Source organism: Anoplolepis gracilipes, chromosome 9 (assembly GCF_047496725.1).
Source record: "Anoplolepis gracilipes chromosome 9, ASM4749672v1, whole genome shotgun sequence".
Lineage (NCBI taxonomy): Eukaryota > Metazoa > Arthropoda > Insecta > Hymenoptera > Formicidae > Anoplolepis > Anoplolepis gracilipes.
Genome location: NC_132978.1, coordinates 9,219,776 through 9,240,138, shown reverse-complemented (window position 1 = coordinate 9,240,138; position 20,363 = coordinate 9,219,776). Strand labels below are relative to the sequence as shown.

The 20,363-nt window shown below is 32.3% G+C and overlaps 2 protein-coding genes across 4 annotated transcripts; one reads left to right on the top strand and one right to left on the bottom strand.

Annotated features, from left to right (window-relative positions):
- Window positions 1–266: 266 nt before the first annotated feature.
- On the top strand, window positions 267–4,640 carry LOC140669774 (uncharacterized). Of its 3 annotated transcripts, XR_012047402.1 has the most exons (7): window positions 267–464; window positions 672–762; window positions 871–1,050; window positions 1,167–1,299; window positions 1,386–3,066; window positions 4,201–4,276; window positions 4,467–4,489. XR_012047402.1 is itself a non-coding variant. In XM_072899884.1 (6 exons), exons 2-5 carry the CDS (start codon window positions 727–729, stop codon window positions 3,062–3,064), a joined length of 2,028 nt encoding a protein of 675 aa, XP_072755985.1. In that variant the 5' UTR covers window positions 267–464; window positions 672–726; the 3' UTR covers window positions 3,065–3,066; window positions 4,201–4,640. The 3 variants fall into 3 exon arrangements, 2 of the variants coding, with proteins under 2 accessions (XP_072755985.1, XP_072755986.1); XM_072899884.1 differs by having other exon boundaries at window positions 4,201–4,640; XM_072899885.1 differs by lacking the exons at window positions 267–464; window positions 4,467–4,489 and having other exon boundaries at window positions 857–1,050.
- An 8,067-nt stretch (window positions 4,641–12,707) lies between these two features.
- Window positions 12,708–14,492, bottom strand: LOC140669775 (uncharacterized). The gene is made up of 2 exons (XM_072899887.1): window positions 14,304–14,492; window positions 12,708–13,623 (listed from the first exon to the last, which is right to left on the bottom strand). Exons 1-2 carry the CDS (start codon window positions 14,475–14,477, stop codon window positions 12,967–12,969), a joined length of 831 nt encoding a protein of 276 aa, XP_072755988.1. The 5' UTR covers window positions 14,478–14,492; the 3' UTR covers window positions 12,708–12,966.
- Window positions 14,493–20,363: the final 5,871 nt, after the last annotated feature.

Genomic DNA, 20,363 nt, shown 5'->3' with positions numbered 1-20,363 from the left:
TGAGAACATTGGTGGACATTGGCTATGTAGTTCAATGTCCACGTTTTTATATCTACAGAGGGCGTATCCATAGATATCGGAAGCGATATCTATGGGCGTATTGCTTTCAGGTATCACGTAAAACCGAGCCGTGGTGTCTCTCAGGCTTCTCTCTGATTTTCTGTTATTATAAATGTAACTAGGCGTTCCGAAACTTCGTGAACTGCTGGTAGTGAGTTTCGGAACAAAGCTTTAGTATGACTAGCATCTAGTATCTTGTGTACTTCATACTCTGTTATCTGTCATATATTAATGAAATGTGTATACATGTGCAGTATTGACAGTGAACGAAATAAATTATTATTTATTCTGTTTGTATGATAAGTCAAATATTATGACCTTTTGTACGTCATGAATAAGGATAATTATGTGTAGTTTTTATTAACTTTATCTTTAATATAGCATGGTACTAATCTAAAGTGTGTGTAAGTATAGAATTATAAAACTATAAATTATTTAATCAATTATTTTTTTTATTAAATTACATTTTTTACACAATTTTATTACTTACAGTTTTCTATGATTTCTTATGCTTCTCCTTCTTTTTTTACGTCAACATATACTTCTTATTTGAGAAAATATAAAAATATCATGTAATAAAATGTAGACTTCTTAATCTATATTTTTTTCAGATGTAAATTATTCAGCTGGAAAAAATTATTTCTTGCATTAAATAAATATATAAATATGTCCAAGACTAGAAATAATATACGTAGCAGTGAGGTAATTATTAATAATCATATTTTGAATATCTTATTTTATAAATTATAGAGAGGTTTTATTCAATAAGAGATTTTTACTACACAATGCTTTAAAGATAAGTTTTTTAAGGAACACAGCAGTCTATCTTCTTGTACATCTTCATCATTATCATCAGATGAAGAAGAAATTGATACAAGAGATTTAAAACCAATTAAGAATTATTTATCTAATCGCAAGGAATTAGCTCGACAACTTTTTAAATCTGTTAAGCCAGAAAAGATTCGTATGATGCTGCCTCAAGTTTTGAAAGTAAGTTGCATCATATTTATAAATTGATACAATTTTTATATAAAAATTTTAATTTTATTACTATTAATTTTTATATAAAAGTATATTTAAGAGTATGTTATTTTTTGTTTACACAGCATCTAGAGTTAAGTGAACTAGAAGAATACTGTGTCAATGAATTAAATGGTATGTCTAAAGCTAGAATATTAGCAAAATTAAATGGCAAACCTATGTTGGAATCTTCAGACACAAGTGAATCAGATGATTCAGGTATGTGCATATTGAATATCATATAAAGTATATAAATTAAACCTTAAAAATAATACTATCTAATTATTGTATATTTCTTTCAATAGGACCTTCTCTAGAAATCATTTCTGATACAGAAGAATGGTTGACAGATGATGATACACCCAAAAAGGAAAATGGTAGACAAAAAAAGTTAATAAAAAAAGATAAAATAAATAAAAGAAAAACACATATTAAGAAAAATGATCCAGAGAAGCTTAATTCTAAAGCAAAATGTAGTATTAAAAGTGAAAATAATGATAAAACTAATAAGAATATTAAAATTAAAAAAGAGGATGAAAAAGACAAAGGAAAAGATGGAGACAGTTTGTTGGATTTATTAGAATTAGAAATGCGAGCTCGCGCTATAAGAGCTTTGATACGAAAAGAGGAGGACATAATTCCATCCACTAACTCATCAGAAATAAATGACAATCAAACAATAGAAAATAACATTGGAACGCGACACGACGATGACAAGGCAAAAGAAAACTGTCGCAAGCAGTTAGAACAAATTATCAGTGCTCAACAAAGTAAAGGCGAAGATGAAGGCGAAGATGTTGTTTTAGTAATTCAACCTACCCCAGTCGTTGAATTATTGTCTAGTGATAGTGATGGAGGAGGTCATGATGAAACACGAGCAAGTCAAAAGGAAAAGGGACGTGTAACGGAAACTGGAAAATCTGCGAGCGGTTCCGATGAAAATGCGAAGAATTCTAGCAAAATTTTAACAACTCAAATAACAGGGATACACAATACAAATATTGTAACCAAAACAGATTTAAGTAGCGAAACAAGAACAATAATGCCTGATAGAAGTGTGGATATTAAGAACAATACGTTATCAATATCAATTTCTGCAGATAACGTTGCCGAGAGACGCAAAAAATCAAAAAAAAAGTCACATACAAAATTACTTACTTCTTCTACCAGTGAAAACACTTCCAAATCAAAACAAATTAATACTACTGAGATTATAGAACAATCAAGTGATGTAAATACTACAGAGCAATTAAACCTTTTTGACAATAATGTTATCACGGAGGAAAAGAATAAGACAAAAGAAGAAATATCGAAAGAAAGTAGAATTGAAGCAGACAAATTGACAGATTTAGATGAGGTAATTGATTTAGATGATTTAGATGATTATTGTGACGTTATGGATATAGAAAATTGTGATGAAGAGAAGAGTCAAGATGAAGTTATTCTTTCTTCTCAAGAAGAACCTAAACAATCTGCATCTGAAGAAACTTTGCCAAAATCAGACTCGATGGAAACTTGGGCATCACGCTATTATCAAACTGATGATGTTCAAAATGTAATAAAAGAATCTAAGATACAGTCTGAGATTCGCAAACGATTGAGAGAGCGTCAAAGATTATCTAAGTTGAGTAAATCACCAAATTTGAATTTGTCTTCACAATCTTCATCAACTGATACAGCTGTTACCTCCGAAAAAACTCCAACAGGATCAGTAGAGGAATATTTGGCTTTGAAGCGTGCAATAAACGCAAATGTTAACACAACTACCAATGATAATAATACAACACAAGATAATCCTCCTGAAATTATTAATTCTAATAGTGATATTAATGTAAAAGAAATAACAGTGCCAGATGAAAGTATTTCTACTCATCAAGAATGTACAGATAATAATGCACAGAAAGATATTACTTCTGAAATTATTGGATCCACCGAACTGGCAGAAGCTATTGTTGAAACAAAACATGATACTCAACCTGATTAGATGTAATTAAATTTTTTACTTTTAATATTAATAAGTTTCTTGGAAATTTATTTTTCAATAATTTTTATATAAATTTGTATTAAATATTATATATATTATATATATTATATATAATATATATAATATATATAATATGTATGTAAATAATAAAGAAATTACAAACTCTAGAACTCTTTAGTCTAAGAAAATACTTATTCTTTTATTGTATATAAATGTTTCTTTCTCTTAAATTTTCTCTCTATAGCATATATAAACACAATCTATATTTAAATAAAATACAAATGCACAGATATATAGTACTGGTTTGAAAATAATACTGCATACAGATCTTTTCTTCAGCATCATGCATATATTACTATAAAAGGATTATTTACTTAATATTTATTTAATGTAAAAGAATTATATATAACGTTCATTAATTATAACCACAAAAATGTTACAAGTTATAACTTTTCGCTATTATAATTTTTGTAAAATAAAATCATTTAATTGTTCTTTAATGACATCTTTCACATATTAATTTCAACAGTATAAACAATTTTTAATTTTTATTGTATTCTCATTAATTAAGTCTAAATTCATGTTTACTACACGTTGACATAATTGATGACTAATTTTGCTGTTATTACTAATACAATGACGATTCCTAATTAAAATATTAAGAACTATTGATCATAATCAAGTCATTTTATATACAATAAATTATATATATATATATATTTATTTATTTATTTATATAAAATTATATTAAAAATATATAGTACAAATATAATTTAATATCATACAGAACTTTATTTTTTAATATAATCTTAATTAAATTTAGCTATAAAAAGTCCTAGCTTGTACTATTCATTTTTATTCTGGAATGTTGGATATAACTATATATATGATATAACTGTTTTTTTCAGAGTCGAAAGATTTTTGAAAAGTTAATTTCACTGAAGAGAAAGTTGTTTACGAATGTTATACAAAAAAAATATTAATTTTCTTGATTGCGTATTACAAAATAAAGTTTATTCTATTAATTATTTGAAAATGACATTTTATACTGAGTCCTATGTTGTATATTTCCATTCAGGAACTTTTTAATTACGGATTTGTTATTGCGTCTAATGTAGTTTATTGCTTTTTTTCAGAATGATGTTCACGGGCATGTTTATGGTAAACTGGCATACAAAGACTGAAATTAAGTATGATCTACAACTAAAGAAGGTAAAATAAAATATATGATTATTAGATTATTAAATTATTTATTATAGATTATTATTATAAATTATAAATATTAGATTATTAAAACGAATAATATGAGGTATATTATACCCAAGTTCATCATATATATATATTGATATTTTAAACCTTTTTTGCCTTTATTTTTTCTATTTTCTGAACACGATGGCACAAGATTGAGCGTAATATATGATGGCCTCTTCCGCAGCATTTGCTAAATTAGTATGCTAATCTAGCAAAGAAATATTATGTATATTATAATTTAATTTCTACTTATCATTTATTGAATGAACACTAAAAGAATTTTGCATACAAATTGCGTGATGTTATTTGATTGATAATAATTAAATTATGATATCATATATTTTTTAGTTTTTTTAAAAATTTAATTTGCAAATTTAGCGATGAGAAAATATTTTATGTTAGTATTTTTTTTGTAATAAAATTTTCAAAGATTTTCTTGTTTTCTGCCTTTGATATTTATCGGCAAAAATAAGCGACATTTTCGAACTGCGTAATATTTGCTGCTTATTTTCTGCAACGACGGAAAGTCGAGAATAACAATTATCGGACGGATGAACTATAATTATCTTATAAAGCGAATAGTCGCGTTCGATTTTCTTCTCGTTACTTAAGCGATTACGAAGTGTTAAACTTATTTAGAACTTGCTGATTCCTAAAATGATACCTCTGGCATTTCAAGAAAATCTTTCGGATGAAAGATCCGATCGGGTTACCGGATCATATGACATATATTATGAAGAATGTAATCCTTCATAATTACTTTCGACTATATAGTTCGACTATCGCGAGATAGAAGCGAACTAATAAATTGGTACAAGAGAAATAATTAAAGATAAATATTAAATTAATTAGACAATTAGAGTTATAGTTGTGTAATTAATTAATTACACAATTAATTATGCATCGTTAAAAACACTTCATAAAATAATAATCGAATTCAAAAGTATAACATCTTTTTCGTTCTGATCCTCGTCTGAATTGACTATTTTTTTGTTTCTCCTTTCATATGTCAGAATCAGAGTTATTTATATTTATCTATCAGGTTCGATATCTTAGCAGCTAGTTGTTAATTATTTCTAAAATTCGCTATAAAAGGATTGAAGAATCCAAAAGAATTCAAAGGTAACTGAAATATTTTCAGGGAAAAATATACTTATGGAATTTAAGATTGATGAGTTTATTTCCAATTCACTTGATTTAATATATTGTGTGTGTATAATTTCAATATATAATATATATAATTTCATTAATTTGCATTAGATTAATGATTATTTTTTAATTCTTGGGTTCATTGAAAACGACATTCACTTTATTTCGGAATAAAAGAAAACTCTGTGTGGGTTGTGTATGATTAATAATTCGATAGATAATAATTTCTTTGATAATATGCTTCTTTGCCGTCATTTAGACTGAACCTATCTGATCTCTCAGCTGATTACGTAACCGGAACCGTTCGTGTTGAACAACGTCGTACAGAAATAAATTTTAAATGATCACATAAAGATATAAAATACATTAATGTCCATTTCATATACGTTTTTAATTACTCTACCAATGTGTATGTGATAATAGAAACGGTTGTACTTTCCGGCTGGACGTTAGTTGAGAAACATCTCTCGCGGAAACTTTTTATGTTATTGCACCTAAAATTATCGTGATGTCGTAAATCCGGACTCAGGAGATATGCCTTGTAGCAAAGCTTAACTCTCGACAGGATGCAAGTTGTTTTCTTTAATTTGAAACGGAATTCTTATATACAATTATCATAAAAATCTTAAGCTATTTCTTTTTATACATTTTTGTTGCTTAACAAGCAATCTGCTTTCTGTCTTATCACGATTAATCTATAATTTCATGTTGCTCCACTTTTTTTTATAGCACAAAAATGAGAGAATATATTGCATAATCCCACTATGTGTTATGAGAGATTTTATATAATTATGTAAAAAACAAGATTGAGAAGAGAGAAAGAGAAAGAGAGAGAGAGAAAAATCGAGTTCTAATAGCATATAATACGTACATGATTTACCATACTACACATATACATTAAATTTTGCGTTATTTAATTAGTAAGATAGTAAATACGTCATTTCACACATATATATTAACATTCACTAATGTGATTGCAACGTTTGCTTTCCCTTCCTAAATCTTTATCGATTGATACTTTGCGAATTATCCATTATGAGAATACATACATTTCTCTTTAATTTTTACCGCAAATTTTATAATTCTGATGCGTATATTGAGAAGAGTGATATCCTTTAATTAAATCTTTTTAATGAATTTAAGGCAATCTTTCTCATTGTTCCACAACTTGCAGAAACGTATTAATCTGCATATCATTGTGCACGCATCGCGGTATAATATTCAACCACGTTATTTTCGCCAAGTGCAACATTACACGGCAAAGTAGTTAATGTTACGGGAAACTGAATCGTGACGGCGCAATTTCCCTCGCGTTTATATCCCAGACGAGGAGAACGAAAAGCCTCGCACGGGAAAATCGCACTCACGTGAGGCGACCGGCAAAAGTAGCTAGGTAAGTAGGTAGACCGCGCGAAAGTCGATGCACTTTTACGTTGCACCGGTAGCGATGCATAAACGCGATCCTGTATCAAGGAAGTGCTCATAGTCAGGTAATGCGTAATCGCGGTTATTGCATTGCGAACAGCACTGCTGGACGTGCCGTACGGCGATGATATTACGACACCGTTCGTGCACATGACTATATACGATCTTTCCGATCTTCGGTAGGAAAGCTTTCAAAGCTTAAATAACAACACAGCATAAATAAAGCAACGAATGAGAAAATAACATGACAAAAGGAGAGAAAGATTAATGCTGTTACTCTTATAAAACACACGGCACTTGTGGTTTTAGACTTGACTGATCTTTCCTCAAATCTTTTTTTTTCTTAACAATTTAATTATTCTCTGACAAATAATAAAAAAATAAATTTTTTAAAACATTTATATATGTATATATTTCTTCTATTTGTTTCTATGTATTATTAAACTTGAAGAATATTATATATTTATACTTGTATTATAGCGAAATTATATTATGAGAGATACAAGAGCAAATTATTTGCAAAAAATTATGATTAAAAAGAAAAAGATTGGGTGTTTCGCTATCAATCAATTCTTGAACGGCGATAAAACAAATTTGATCTTTCCTTTTTATCACGTAATATGCAATTTGCTGGAGATATTCTACTTCTTATGAAAGTTAAATTTATAGTTTCGCCGAACAATAGAGACTGTTACTTTAACGATAAGTTTAATGATGTTTTTTTTTGCGGCGCACTTTATAAGAATTCCGCAAATTTACCTTCGATATTACGCAAGGTATTAAGGTAATAACCTTATTGAATTATATCAGACTATTTGTGCTAGGATATTACTTACCTGTCAGCTGTGACTTTCTCATGAATCGATATATTATTGTTACTAACGTAATTAAGAAAAGCGACGCAAATCGAATGGAACTTTCAGACTATTTTCTACAGTTTAAGATTAAACGGTCAAGTTGAATATAAAACTGTGGTTTATGGTTAATGTTGGACTCGGTTAGTGCGTTTGACTGGTCTGACTAAGTAGGCAGAAAGAAGTTCTATGTGTGTGCAGTTATATTAAATTGATCGGGAAATACATAAACATACACACTGGCAATTATTGTATTATAAATATAAACCAAAAAATAATTCATTAACTACAAATTAAAATACATAAAAATAATTTTAATCATTTTCATAGATAAATATTTGTGAATGTTATAATAAAGGTATTAATATATTGTATATATAATATATTATACAAACAGTAATAAATATGGATAAATATAAATGAAAACCTTAACATGTATATAGGCAAATAACAAAATTGGGAGTTAAATCTTTTTTAGCAAGAACTTTTCATGAGCATAATAAAGTAAATCCATTTGTATGTTATACCTCGGATAATTACAGACTTAGAAGTTCCAAGTTTGGCAGATTTAGCCATAACTTTAATACGACTATAAAAAATACCATGAATTACATTTAAAATACGAGTTAATTAGAACCATTCACTTTCCTTAATTTATTATAATCTACTCTTTTTTTTTTAATTCTTTAGAGTTATCTCAGTATTTGGGATCGATACCAGAGCAATTTACTCTTGACTGCTCGGTTAACCTCAGATTTATTACTATTACGCACGTATGAGAATTAATGTGCAATTCAGCTATGATCAATTATTTCTAATTGCATGTAATAATAGACTTAGATATAATGTTCGCTTTTATATGCAATTTTTACATTTCTTATTTATTTATTTATTTGAAATATATATATATATATATATATATATATATATATATATTTAATATAATAAATATATGTATGTAAAACTTTAAATAAATGTGTGTGTGTATGAAAATACACATTTCGTATTATTTACACGATATTATAATTTACCTTTTTTTTTTTTCTCTTTCATTTTTAACATTATATCAAGATATGATGTTTGCTGCTAAATAAATATATATGAACGAGAGATTATCCGAAAGGAAATAAATACGAAGTGCACGTATAATTAAACTTTTATAATAAGATATATTATAATTTCATATTTAATTAATCAAAAATTTATGAAAAAGATATGTAATGTCCAGTTAATGAAACAATAATGAGAATTACATTTTCTAGAAATCACTATTTTCGTTGCATTTTTATTTCGTGAAATATGCGATATCAATAAAAGATAGCGTAAAGTTATATACTAAGTACTGTAATTTTATTATAAGTTAAAACAATTGACTTCTATTGATATTACATTACACGATTTGCGCTCTGTACTTATTAAATATTGAAACATTTTTATTACTTCATGAAAGATAAGCCACATTCGACATTTACTTTTTCCATTTCTTCGATTAATTTCTCGAAATTTCTCTCTTCGAGGTCATCAAATTTTGCTATGGAAGTACAGACTTCCTAGGAAAGATGAATTTCGGATTACGCTATTGACAATATCAATATTATGTCGGCGATCATTTTCCCGTGCAAACATGCGGTGATATCGGCATACATGACGTTATAGAAAGGATTTCGATATTTCTTTTCGGCCAGGAAAATATATTGAATATTGTTAGCCTTTTCGTAGTTTATGAAAAATTAAAATAACATAAAGATATTACATATTTTCAGTTTTTTTTAAAGTTTATGTTCAAATTTATTAACTTTTTATTAATATGCAATGTACTAGCACGCACATAATTTCAGGACATTAAATATTATCGCCACATCGCAATCATACACATTATATCGACGCGTTTTCGCGATGCATTTTTTGCGGAGAACCGGAAGAGAGTAACCACAAAAGTGCACACAATGCAATAATCATAATTTTCTGTCTCAACCAGCCGTGCCATTTCTTTGTTCTCGAGATTTCTCTAATTGGGCGCGATAAAATCGCCGCGTAAAAATTTATTAACGGCGCAACAAATGCATGGAATCTTATTAATAAAAGCCCGTAAAAATCGATCGAATTTTACATTTGCATAAAATTGCTATATCGATATTTTGCAACCGATTACAAGCCTGTATTGTGCTTCGAACCACGTCTATCATGATGGGATGTTTGACGTAACGCTATCATTCGATGATTAATATATCGTCAACATCAAAATCCTCATGATTTTTTCCAAATTGACGAGCAGATGTTTGTAACCGAGACTCACTGTAACCGACGCTGCTAGCGTCGAGTCATAAGTCTTAAATCACACGCATAAGAAACATATCTTGCATAATCGAGACGAAACGTTAAGATATATATACAATTTTATTTTGCATGATAGCATTGCATTCAAAAGAAAGCTAATCGTTTATATGTCAGGCGAATCAATATAACAGTTCTTTTTAAGCGATTTCGTGTTTTCAGAGTTAAAAAATAAATATTATGTGCAACCAGTTTGAATGATATGATTGGTTTGTATATAAATATAGAGAAATACTTTTATGATTATTATAATACTATAGCGTATATCTTCCTTTCTTTCTTTTTCTTTTTTTTCTCTCTTTCTTTTTCTCCGAGAATGTTAAAGAATCAATCGCACGCGCTTTTCTTGAATGGTCTGCCGCTTATTGAAGAAGATATTGCGTCATGGTTGAAAGAAAGAGCAAAGTCACTGTGCACATTTACATATATTATATAATCTCGACTATCCTGAATGTTTATAAACGTAATGTGCGCATCTCGATTTATTTTCGTACGCACGTGTGTTTCACGGCTGATGGAAGAAATTTCTTTTTCCTTTTTTTTTTTTTTTTTTTTTTTTGCATGAACTTCCTAGACCATTAACTATGATTACTCTCGACACACGCAGCGTGTTGGATAATGCGAGATTCGCTCATCGAGCGACCGCGTATTTCGATCGAACGCGTAATACATTTTCGCGAGAAGATTTTATCTTGAGACTTAGTTTTCTTTTTCTCTCTATCTTTCTCTCGCGATGCCTGCTCTATCTTATACAACAATGTTTGTCAGGGTTCACATTTCTCTTAATCGATTTCATGTGGGATATTGAGCGTATTGCTGTTTCGTGACCAATCGATTTTCGCGATCGTAACGATGCTCATAAAGTATAGTTCACCCATAACAAAAGTCATTTACAACACCCAAACAAAGGCATATCATCATCGTTCCCTGTAATTTTGCCGAATTACATCGTTTATACGTAACGAGCAAGCGTGACGATCTCTCTCGACCCGGGAGCTGACGTTTCCTGGACGTTAAGATCGTGAATCGTTTACGATCGGCCGCTTTCAATTTCTAGTTTAGCACGCGCGACGGAAGCGGACTCAGCACGCGGAAATGAATCCAGGGTGTGGCGAAACGATGCTGTTATCCGATCGCACGGTATCGGAACCTCAACGAAAGTAAGGCACCAACAAATAGGAAGAGAGACTTGCGAGAGAACAAGCCGACGACGGGGGTAAATGTCTCTCGTGTGTCTCATATCTCTCGGGCCGGCTCGATTTACGCGGTAACCACATATTAACGAGACATCCTATCGCGAGTCATGCCACCGCAGAATGGATCGTGCATAATGGTATCTAAGATGTATGTAGTTGGAGGAACTTGTATAGCCAAAGTACAGGTCTATTATCGTGGGAGGCAATTAGGTTTGCGTTCTATTACCATAGTTACCTATAAGATGGACGTTGTACTGTGTATTGTATCGTATAACACGAAAGGAAAGTTGGATCTGGTACAAGTTTAGAATCGCGCGAAAGCGAGCGCAATGGTGACATTATTCACGTGCATGCGAAACTTTTACGGAAACGAGAGGACAAAATATGAGGAAGTCTATTAATCTCGACGATGTCGGCATGATGTTTGAATTCAGATAGATTTTACGTAGAATTATCCCCAATTAGATCAATGATCTATTAAATTGAGATATGCAAGGATGTAGGTAATTTACTATCGTTTGTAATTTATGCTCAGATATTTCAGGAACACAAACATTATTATAATATTAGATATGACCGAATAAATGAGAGGTTTAACATTTTGTATCTGACAGGTTGTCCTTGAGGCATAAATCGAAAGCGTCAATTTAATAATTTCCAAACCAGTTTAAATTATAGAAATTCACGTAGTAAGTATTTAAATAATATAAAAATCACATATTTCGGAACACGTTGTATACAACGCATAATTAGATCAAACTCGAATGCCAAGCAACTATCTAAGACACTATTAGACGAATATTTCTGTCGATATAAATTATTCTGATAGTATCGAATAAGAGTGTCGTAAAGGCAACGTGCGTGAGCGACGATATGTTGAAATCGCACGATGTTTGGCAACAGCCCCTTTCGTGATTTTTACACACACACGCACACGTACGCGTACACGTTTCCCACTGCGTCGTAGAAATTATCGGTGCAGCCCTGAAAAATCAAACGACGCAGTTGGCGGCTTAACGATGGTTGACCGAATCCTTATTGCGCAAGAGACGCATACGTCGCGCATGGTGGCGCGTGATGCGTGTGTCGAAAGGCGAGATTAATTTAAAGAGAGAGGCGAGAGGACATTCACAGGGAAATATTTACCGCTCCGCCGCGCAATTTTCGCACGCTCTGACATTTACTTCTTACACTTATCCCTCTCGAGTTGAATACGCCGTTTACTTTAACGATCCCTACGCTTGTGTTTTTCTAGTGGTACGTATACCGTTTACGGTAAAACAGGTGTATCTCTCTCTTAGCGCAACTCGCGTAATATCAACGAGTGAAAGTTCCACTCGCAATTCTTCATAATCGCGTAACGTGTCAGACTAATACGTCTCCTTTAAGCCTTCCCTCATGCTCTTCGACATTAGCAGTTTCGTAAGCAAATCGTTACATACAAAAGAATACTTTATTCGTGTTTACATTTACAGGGTGTATAGTACAATTCGAGGATAGGATCGCAATAAAATAGAATATTGATGTCGCGTTAGTATTTTTATTAGAACGATGTAATCGCTCTGTCAGTTGCTCCTCGATCTCTCGATGATCGATTCCTCGAATAAAGCTTCCTCGTCTCGCCTTTTATCGTCAGACAAAAGGGGACGATCAACGACGCGGGTCCTTGCTTCCTTCCTACGGCAATTTTGTCTCAATGATGTCCGTATCCGCCGAAATCACCGCCGAGTTCAAAACCGCCGCCAAAGTCGTGTCCGCCGAGTTCCAATCCGCCGCCGAAGCCGCCTTCGTCATGATGACTTTTAACGACCACGGGATAGGGTTCTTTGACAACCACGGGTACCTTGACGGGGTAGGGAACTGGTTTCGCTATTTCGACCGGAACCTTGACTGGCACCTTGACTGGATAGGGCACCTTGACGGGCACCTTTACGGGCACCTTGACTGGGTAGGGCACTGGTTTCTCTACCGGATAAGGCACGTGCTTCGTAACCTCTACCGGGTAAGGTTGCGGTACATGGACCGGATACGGACGGTCGACGGGCACTTTAACCGGCACCTTCACCGGGTAGGGCACGTGCTTCGTGACCTCCACCGGGTATGGGTGCGGTACCGGCACATGCTTGGTGACTGTTACCGCTTTGATGTGATCGGTGGAAATTATTTCGCCGTGACCACCGAATCCGCCATCGCCGAAACCGCCGCCGAAACCGCCGCCGAAACCACCGTGATCGCCCAGACTCAGTTCCAAACCGCGTTTTGACTTCTCATCTTTTGGCTGAACGCTGGACTCTGTCTTTTTTGCCTCTTCAGCTACGACCGATAATACGAGGCCGCATAAGAGTATCACCTGCCGGAAGCAAGGAAATATAATTGTCTCTGAATTTATAAATCGTACGATGAATGTGATCTTAGAGTTTGCATTATACAAAGATTTAGCGTCATGCTTCATGTATAAACTTTGTTGCAGTTTGTTTTGTTAATGCTAACACGAGATTTCACGAAAGGTCTTATCCTGTATTTTGCATCGACGATTTATCTGATGTTTTGTAGAATGAGATCATACAAGGCCTTAAATATTGTATCGATTAAATTAATAATTTTAATCATAATATCAATAGAAAATTTTTAATGATAAGAAAATTAAATTTATTTTTTAAAATTATCAGATTAAAGAAAATATACTTTTAAAGTAATTTAAAAGTTGAAGTAAAACAACGATTATTAGATAAAATTCTGAGCGGATGTAATTGGTGTATAATCTTGCTGAAATTTTTTAAGATACGTTATAATATTCTAATAATGTTTTTGAAAACAATTAGCATCCAAAAAAAACATTTAATAATTTTGATTTTCATGTCGTAGAAATCCGCAAGTCAAAATCTGTCTTAAAGGCTAATCATTGCATTTAGTAAACGAATCATAATGCTTAAAAATATGTAAAAGACTGCAGCGCGTCGCACAATTTAGCCATGTAACGTATGGCTCGTGCTTCTAGAAGCGGTGAGTTATCTTACTGGAACTACTCACTTTCAGCTTGTCGGTGCTGTTCATGTTGGTCGGCAGTGAGCACACACTGGTACCGCTATCGTCTACCCTCGCTTTTATAGGGGACGCAACGCTCTGCCCGCTAGGCAACTCGAGCGTGCCGATGAAATTGTCGGCGGGTAGGAAGTCAACAGGAGAAGAGGAAGACAACGCCATCGTGGGCGATGCTTTTCTCTGTCTGCCTTTGTCTTCGAGTCTGTTTTCTCTCTGTTTTTTTTTTTTCTAGACTGTTTCGTCGCGTTTTCGAGTTCGTTTGACCCTGGATGGAAACGCATTTCTGCAATGCAAAGCGGAAAAAATCTGAATTATTCGCTACAATTGTGTGATATTAAATTTTTATTTAGCAATAATAGTAGATATATATAATTAGTATACTTTAAAATACTTTTAACTATACGAACATAATTTTAACATAAATACATATGCTATTTTTTATAAGATACTAACGTATTATGAATAAAATTTGTATCCTTAAAATATAATATTTAATTATTTTTTGTATGCTTTCTATATAAGTAGACAATTTTTGTTACTCTTAAAATTCTAATTAATGTCTGATTTCAACAAATTTATTAATATGTTTTACATTTATGCATAATCAAAGACCTTTTAATTACAAAACAAATCAATGCATTGAAATGATTTACATTGATAAATAATGCAATTTTATAATTAATTTTCTATTAATTTGATTTGATTGACAATGCTTTCTGTGTTTCTGTGTTCGCTGAAAGCTTCATCGTTATTAAGAGCTTAATTAATTTAAGAAAATTTTTTGATGACAAAAATGTTTCTTCTTACTTGCTTTTTCTTTTCATCGTCCGATCACATTTACATTTGATACCAACTTTCTCTCTTTTTCGGATTTAATATACGTCTCATTTCCATACTCATAGCTTGTTCAATTTGCGTGTTATCTTTTTTTCTACAGTCTCGTGCGCCACGATATTTGTCGCTGAGAAAAAGATACAATAGATATCGTCACTGACCGTGAAATTAAAAAAGAATGATTTGAAGACGCTGACCGCCACCACCACCACCACCACCACCACCATTGTCGTTGCTACTTTAGCAAGTTGGTGGAACTCGTTAACGCGGGTAAAACGCATGCCAGAAATGATTTTTGCCACGAACGTAGAAACTCGGTACCACTCGATATATAACAACGGCACGATTTTTGGTTTATCACACGTAGTTCCCGCAGGTACAGTTAATCTCGGAATGACTTTGTACTTCGATCTCGGCTGGTTCGAAGGGTGTTAGAATATTCGCGTATCCATGGTTTATCAGAGTTATCGGCACGAATAAATTTCCATACATCTGAATTTGGATTTCCATATTTGAATCCGAAAATATTGATTTGACTTCTAGCTTTGGATAGAAGCGTGTTTCGAGAGGCCAAACGTTCCCTCTCTTTCGATTGGTTGTCGATCGACCTGCAACTAAAATCGGGGGAACGATGTATGCGATGGTTTCCACTTGACCTATACTCTGGGATTAAATTGTTTTTGATGAATTTATAGTGATTCACTGGAGACCGCAATCTGCTCGCGTTGCTGCTTGCCGACACGATATTCCAAAAGCCAATTGACAATTTCGAATTTATCAGAGATGTCTTTCTTGCAAATCAAGAATTTTGTTATAGAAGATTCTCTCTCGCAATTAATTGCTTTTTTTTAAATATATTTACTTGAAAGAATAAGTATCTTTTAAACATCATATAGATCCATAAATACGCACATACAGCATTAAACGATAGTATAAACAAAAAGTCGATACCAAAAGAATATGATGAATAGAAATAAACTGGAACTGCATTCTCATATAATTGGCAATTGTGCGAGCATGTGTGACAATAATTTATTAATTATCATGAGTTTTACATTCTTTGAATTTAAAATTAGTGACACGTACTAAGGTGCCGGATTAGCTAATTTTCTACGATCTTTTCTACTCTAAATTGACTAGGTATCTGCCGCATATTTTTATTGAGCAGTGACAATACATCCATAAATCGGTTGGTAATTATTGATTAACAAAGTTAATGTCGTATTGTGATGTTTTAATTAAACACATTAAAGATTATGTAACTTTTTTCAAATATTGTTAACATATTGCGATATATCTGCACATATGCATGTAATAAATGTATGCTATTCAGTTTATGATATTGCTAATATATTAATATATCATATGAGCACACACATACACGCACATACTAATTTTATATTATTAACGTAATATAATACATTATGTTAATAATAATAATAATAATAATAATAATGTATATAATGTAGTACATTTAGTTTACATTTAAATATTGATATAATATTGTATTATTTTGATGTATATACTGAATATATTATGTTAAACGGTAACGGTTTAATATTGAAATGATTTTAATACAGAAGGTATACAATTTTAACGAGGTTTGCTTTTAATATTCTTGTTCGTCCAGGAATAGCGATGCAATGTATGATGCTCTCATAACGTGTTAGTTGAGTCTGTCTCAAATTAAACTTTTCTGTGTACTCTTATTGTGTCATAAGTGCCTTTGCGCGAAGTGTTATTATGTTCGGAATTACGTGTACGCGAGCCGCATGATTTTAATTGCGAAGTTATTCGCTCGAAAGTTTCTCTGCAGTAGGAATAATAATATCAGGAAGCTGTTTTCGCAGGCAGCTATAAGAATACCAGATTAAATCTATCGCGGTGAAAACCTCTGCCTTTATTATTATTTTTTTTTCCTTTTCTGTTTGACCGATTGTAGTGACTTCATAACATTACGTATACGGAACTTTGCGAAGCTGGCCCATTATCTTTACTGCCGGATACAATGCATACGATATAGGCACGCTTATATTGAAGGTGGCAATATCGGCGATCGTATACTTTCTACCGATTTCTTGATATTTATGCAGATCACAATGAAACGTAATTCTTAACGTAATAACACTTCGCGTGAGGCACTTGTGACGTAAAATAAATTATGTAAATTTTGACACATCGCGCGCTACCTATCGCTAATGTCGCTTAGAAGTGCTTTTTCGCGAAACCACGAAAACCGCTTTTGATCTCGTGTGGCAGAGTAAGCCGAGTTCATGCACACCGTATGCAAATTATTCCTTTGCACGCGAGCACCTGCGCCTAATGTCAACTTAAATATCTGCGTACCTTCCCTTTTCTCCCTTTCTGCCAAAGTTCATTAGAAAAGTGTAGGGTCAACACGTTATTAATTTAATCAGTTTGGTATTTTATTTCAACATGTGGTCTCGTTCGCGTAAAACGCAAATTGATCGCGGTTGCGGCTTTCCGCAACGTCCCGAGACCGCGAAGCATAAACTTGCGATTCAATTTGCGATTCTTACTTTTCTTAAAGTATTTTTTTTTTGCATTCGAGTTGCTTAAACTTTTTATATCATTGAGAGAGGGTGTCGACGAAATGGCATAAATACTTGCTAAGTGCACCGACGGATTTTCGTACGCTGTCTACGACGACGACAGTCGTCGTCGACGGGATTTTCGCGTAGTCTGCATTTCTGCTTCACCGACCGCAAAGTGTAACCTTATGCAATAATGGGAAAGGCTTTGGAGTCGGCCAGACCGTGGCTCTCATGAATATATGGATAGATGTTCTCGCTCAAGGTGTTTATCAAGCCGTTTTCTAGTTACGTCCTTTCCGCTTCTGGAACATCCTTGGCCCTTCGAATATAAACATAATTTGCGCTCTACGGAGATGAAAGAGATTTTTAGCTCTGTCTCTCTCTTTCAACAGTATCGCGATTTAGTTTCTTCCAAAGGGTGGATATGTTTACCTTCCATATTTATCGACGGAAATTGTTTATAAATTTTTATGTTTGTTTGTGTTTGAATTTTTTGCATTACGCATGTCACAGTAACATAATTAATAAATATACGTAGTAACTTTACGTATAATTAGCCTTCGGGATATCTTAAATTTTTGCTTTTACTTTAAGTGTTACATTATATGTACATTAATAAAAGTATTTAAAGAAATATTTGTTTTTTTGTCTTGGAAATAGGATAAGGGACAATTTAGTCATTAAAATAAAAGTGAACTATTTAAAAAGCTGTAAAAGCGTGATCAAAAGTTGATTGTATAAATTATAGACGGTTAGAAATAGTATTATATATAAGCAAAGAGCTTATTGATAAATTATACCGGAATAAAATGTTTTACTGAGTTACTAAAAAAATGTGATTGAATAAGAAATTTATATCCGCGACTCTCTCTTTTACTTGTATGTTGTTGTTTAGCAAACTAAAGTAAAGAGACACATATATTGCACATTGCAAAGGTGCTATACTTAATTTTTTTTATTTAATATTTACATCATTAATAAATCATGGCAGTTTAAAAAAAAGAAAATTAAATCGATCATGTGAACAAGCAAAGTGTAATAGTAAACATTTAAAATGGACTATGATTTCAATAACTAATTATAGACGGGTAAAGATTACTACATTATATATAATATATAATATATACATATATACACATATACACATATATTGTATTTAACTACGTGCATTTTAATCGAGAGTTCAACACATTAAATAAAAGTTCAACTCGATTAAATAAATTTGTAATGAGTATATCCTCATTAAACGAAATCCGTACTGAGCGATACATGAAACAATTGTTTACTGAATAATGCAAATGCTTACCGTATATTGAAATTTTGTGATGGTTTGTGCGAGATATAAATATTTATTTAATATGCGTATTGCGCTTCATACGGCTTATAATTATATGGTCATTATACAAGTTTATTAAACGAAACATGTAATTGCGTAGTAATTATTTTATACAAAATATATTATATAAGTGGGAGCTTTTACAAAGACACCATTAAATATGTTTACCTAGAATTACGTTGGTTCATCTAGCGACCAATAAAATGCCACGTGAGAGAATGATAGAAGTAAGAGTTACGTTTAATGTCAAAGTATTCATGTGAATCGATTATGAAAGTGGTTTTAATAAAAAGTTATTGCGCGTGAACGACTTTAAGCAATGGCTTATGTCTTTGTAAAATCCGATAACGTTATAAAATCGAGTGTCAAAAAATGAAAAAGGTATATAACTTTTATTTCGACATTAGATGATTCATACGTTACGTTATTAACGACACGGTTGACTGACAATCGAAAAACTTTCATTTCTTTTACATACATAGTATTTTATATTTATATAAAATATTACAAAATGCAAAACTTGATGAAAAAATAATTGGAAAGACAACAATAGGGTGTTGATTACCTCATAGTGATTGTGTTGAAATGAAAATTTTCATGTTGTCTCTTTCACGACCATCAACGTGTGCACCATCGACCGCACTATTGCCAAGCGTTGTAATACTTTAACAACTTCCTTCGTGCATTGCGAATTTACTTTTTAATTAAACGGGCATCGAGCATGATGCCGGGATACAAAATGCGCGCACGTGTCCGCGGCACATGGAGAAAGTCTAATCGCCGCATCATCTTGTACGAACATTATCATTTCATGCTGTATGAATTTTGTCATTTAATTAGATTTACGCTTTACGAGCCACCTCGTAAAGCGAGTCATGTATTAATTGAGGAAGATTTCGACGTCTTAATGTGATTTAATTTTCGAGAGAGTTTTTGCGATGTCAAAGAGTCTTTTCCGAATCGTGGCGGTTAATTGCTCGACTGTATCTATAGGAGTTACGTCTTTTATAAGATGTTTGAGAGACGTTCTGTGAGTGCCACTAAATCGTTTCTCGAGGAAAACGTGCCGACGAGAGCGTAGAATTAAATTTAAGATCTCTATCACGTGGGCGATTACGCGACGACGTCAGATTAAGTCGAACGTCCTCCGTCATATTACCATCCACTTACGTTTCAGGCGAAAGCATAAGCATTACAAATCATCCAAGAACAGGCTGTTACGTCTGTATATTTTATAGCCTTTCTCTAAATGTGAGATTTTTATTATATACGTAATTATAATATTATAGAAAATTAGAAAAGAATTTTTAAAAGTACTTTTTA

Excerpts from the sequence above, each read along its gene's own strand:
- LOC140669774 (XM_072899884.1), top strand. The coding sequence starts at position 727 with ATGTCCAAGACTAGAAATAATATACGTAGCAGTGAG. Across the intron at positions 763-870 it reads ATAATATACGTAGCAGTGAG|GAACACAGCAGTCTATCTTC; the intron begins GTAATTATTAAT and ends AAGTTTTTTAAG. Across the intron at positions 1,300-1,385 it reads AAGTGAATCAGATGATTCAG|GACCTTCTCTAGAAATCATT; the intron begins GTATGTGCATAT and ends TTCTTTCAATAG.
- LOC140669775 (XM_072899887.1), bottom strand. The coding sequence starts at position 14,477 with ATGGCGTTGTCTTCCTCTTCTCCTGTTGACTTCCTACCCGCCGACAAT. Across the intron at positions 13,624-14,303 it reads ACAGCACCGACAAGCTGAAA|GTGATACTCTTATGCGGCCT; the intron begins GTGAGTAGTTCC and ends TGCTTCCGGCAG.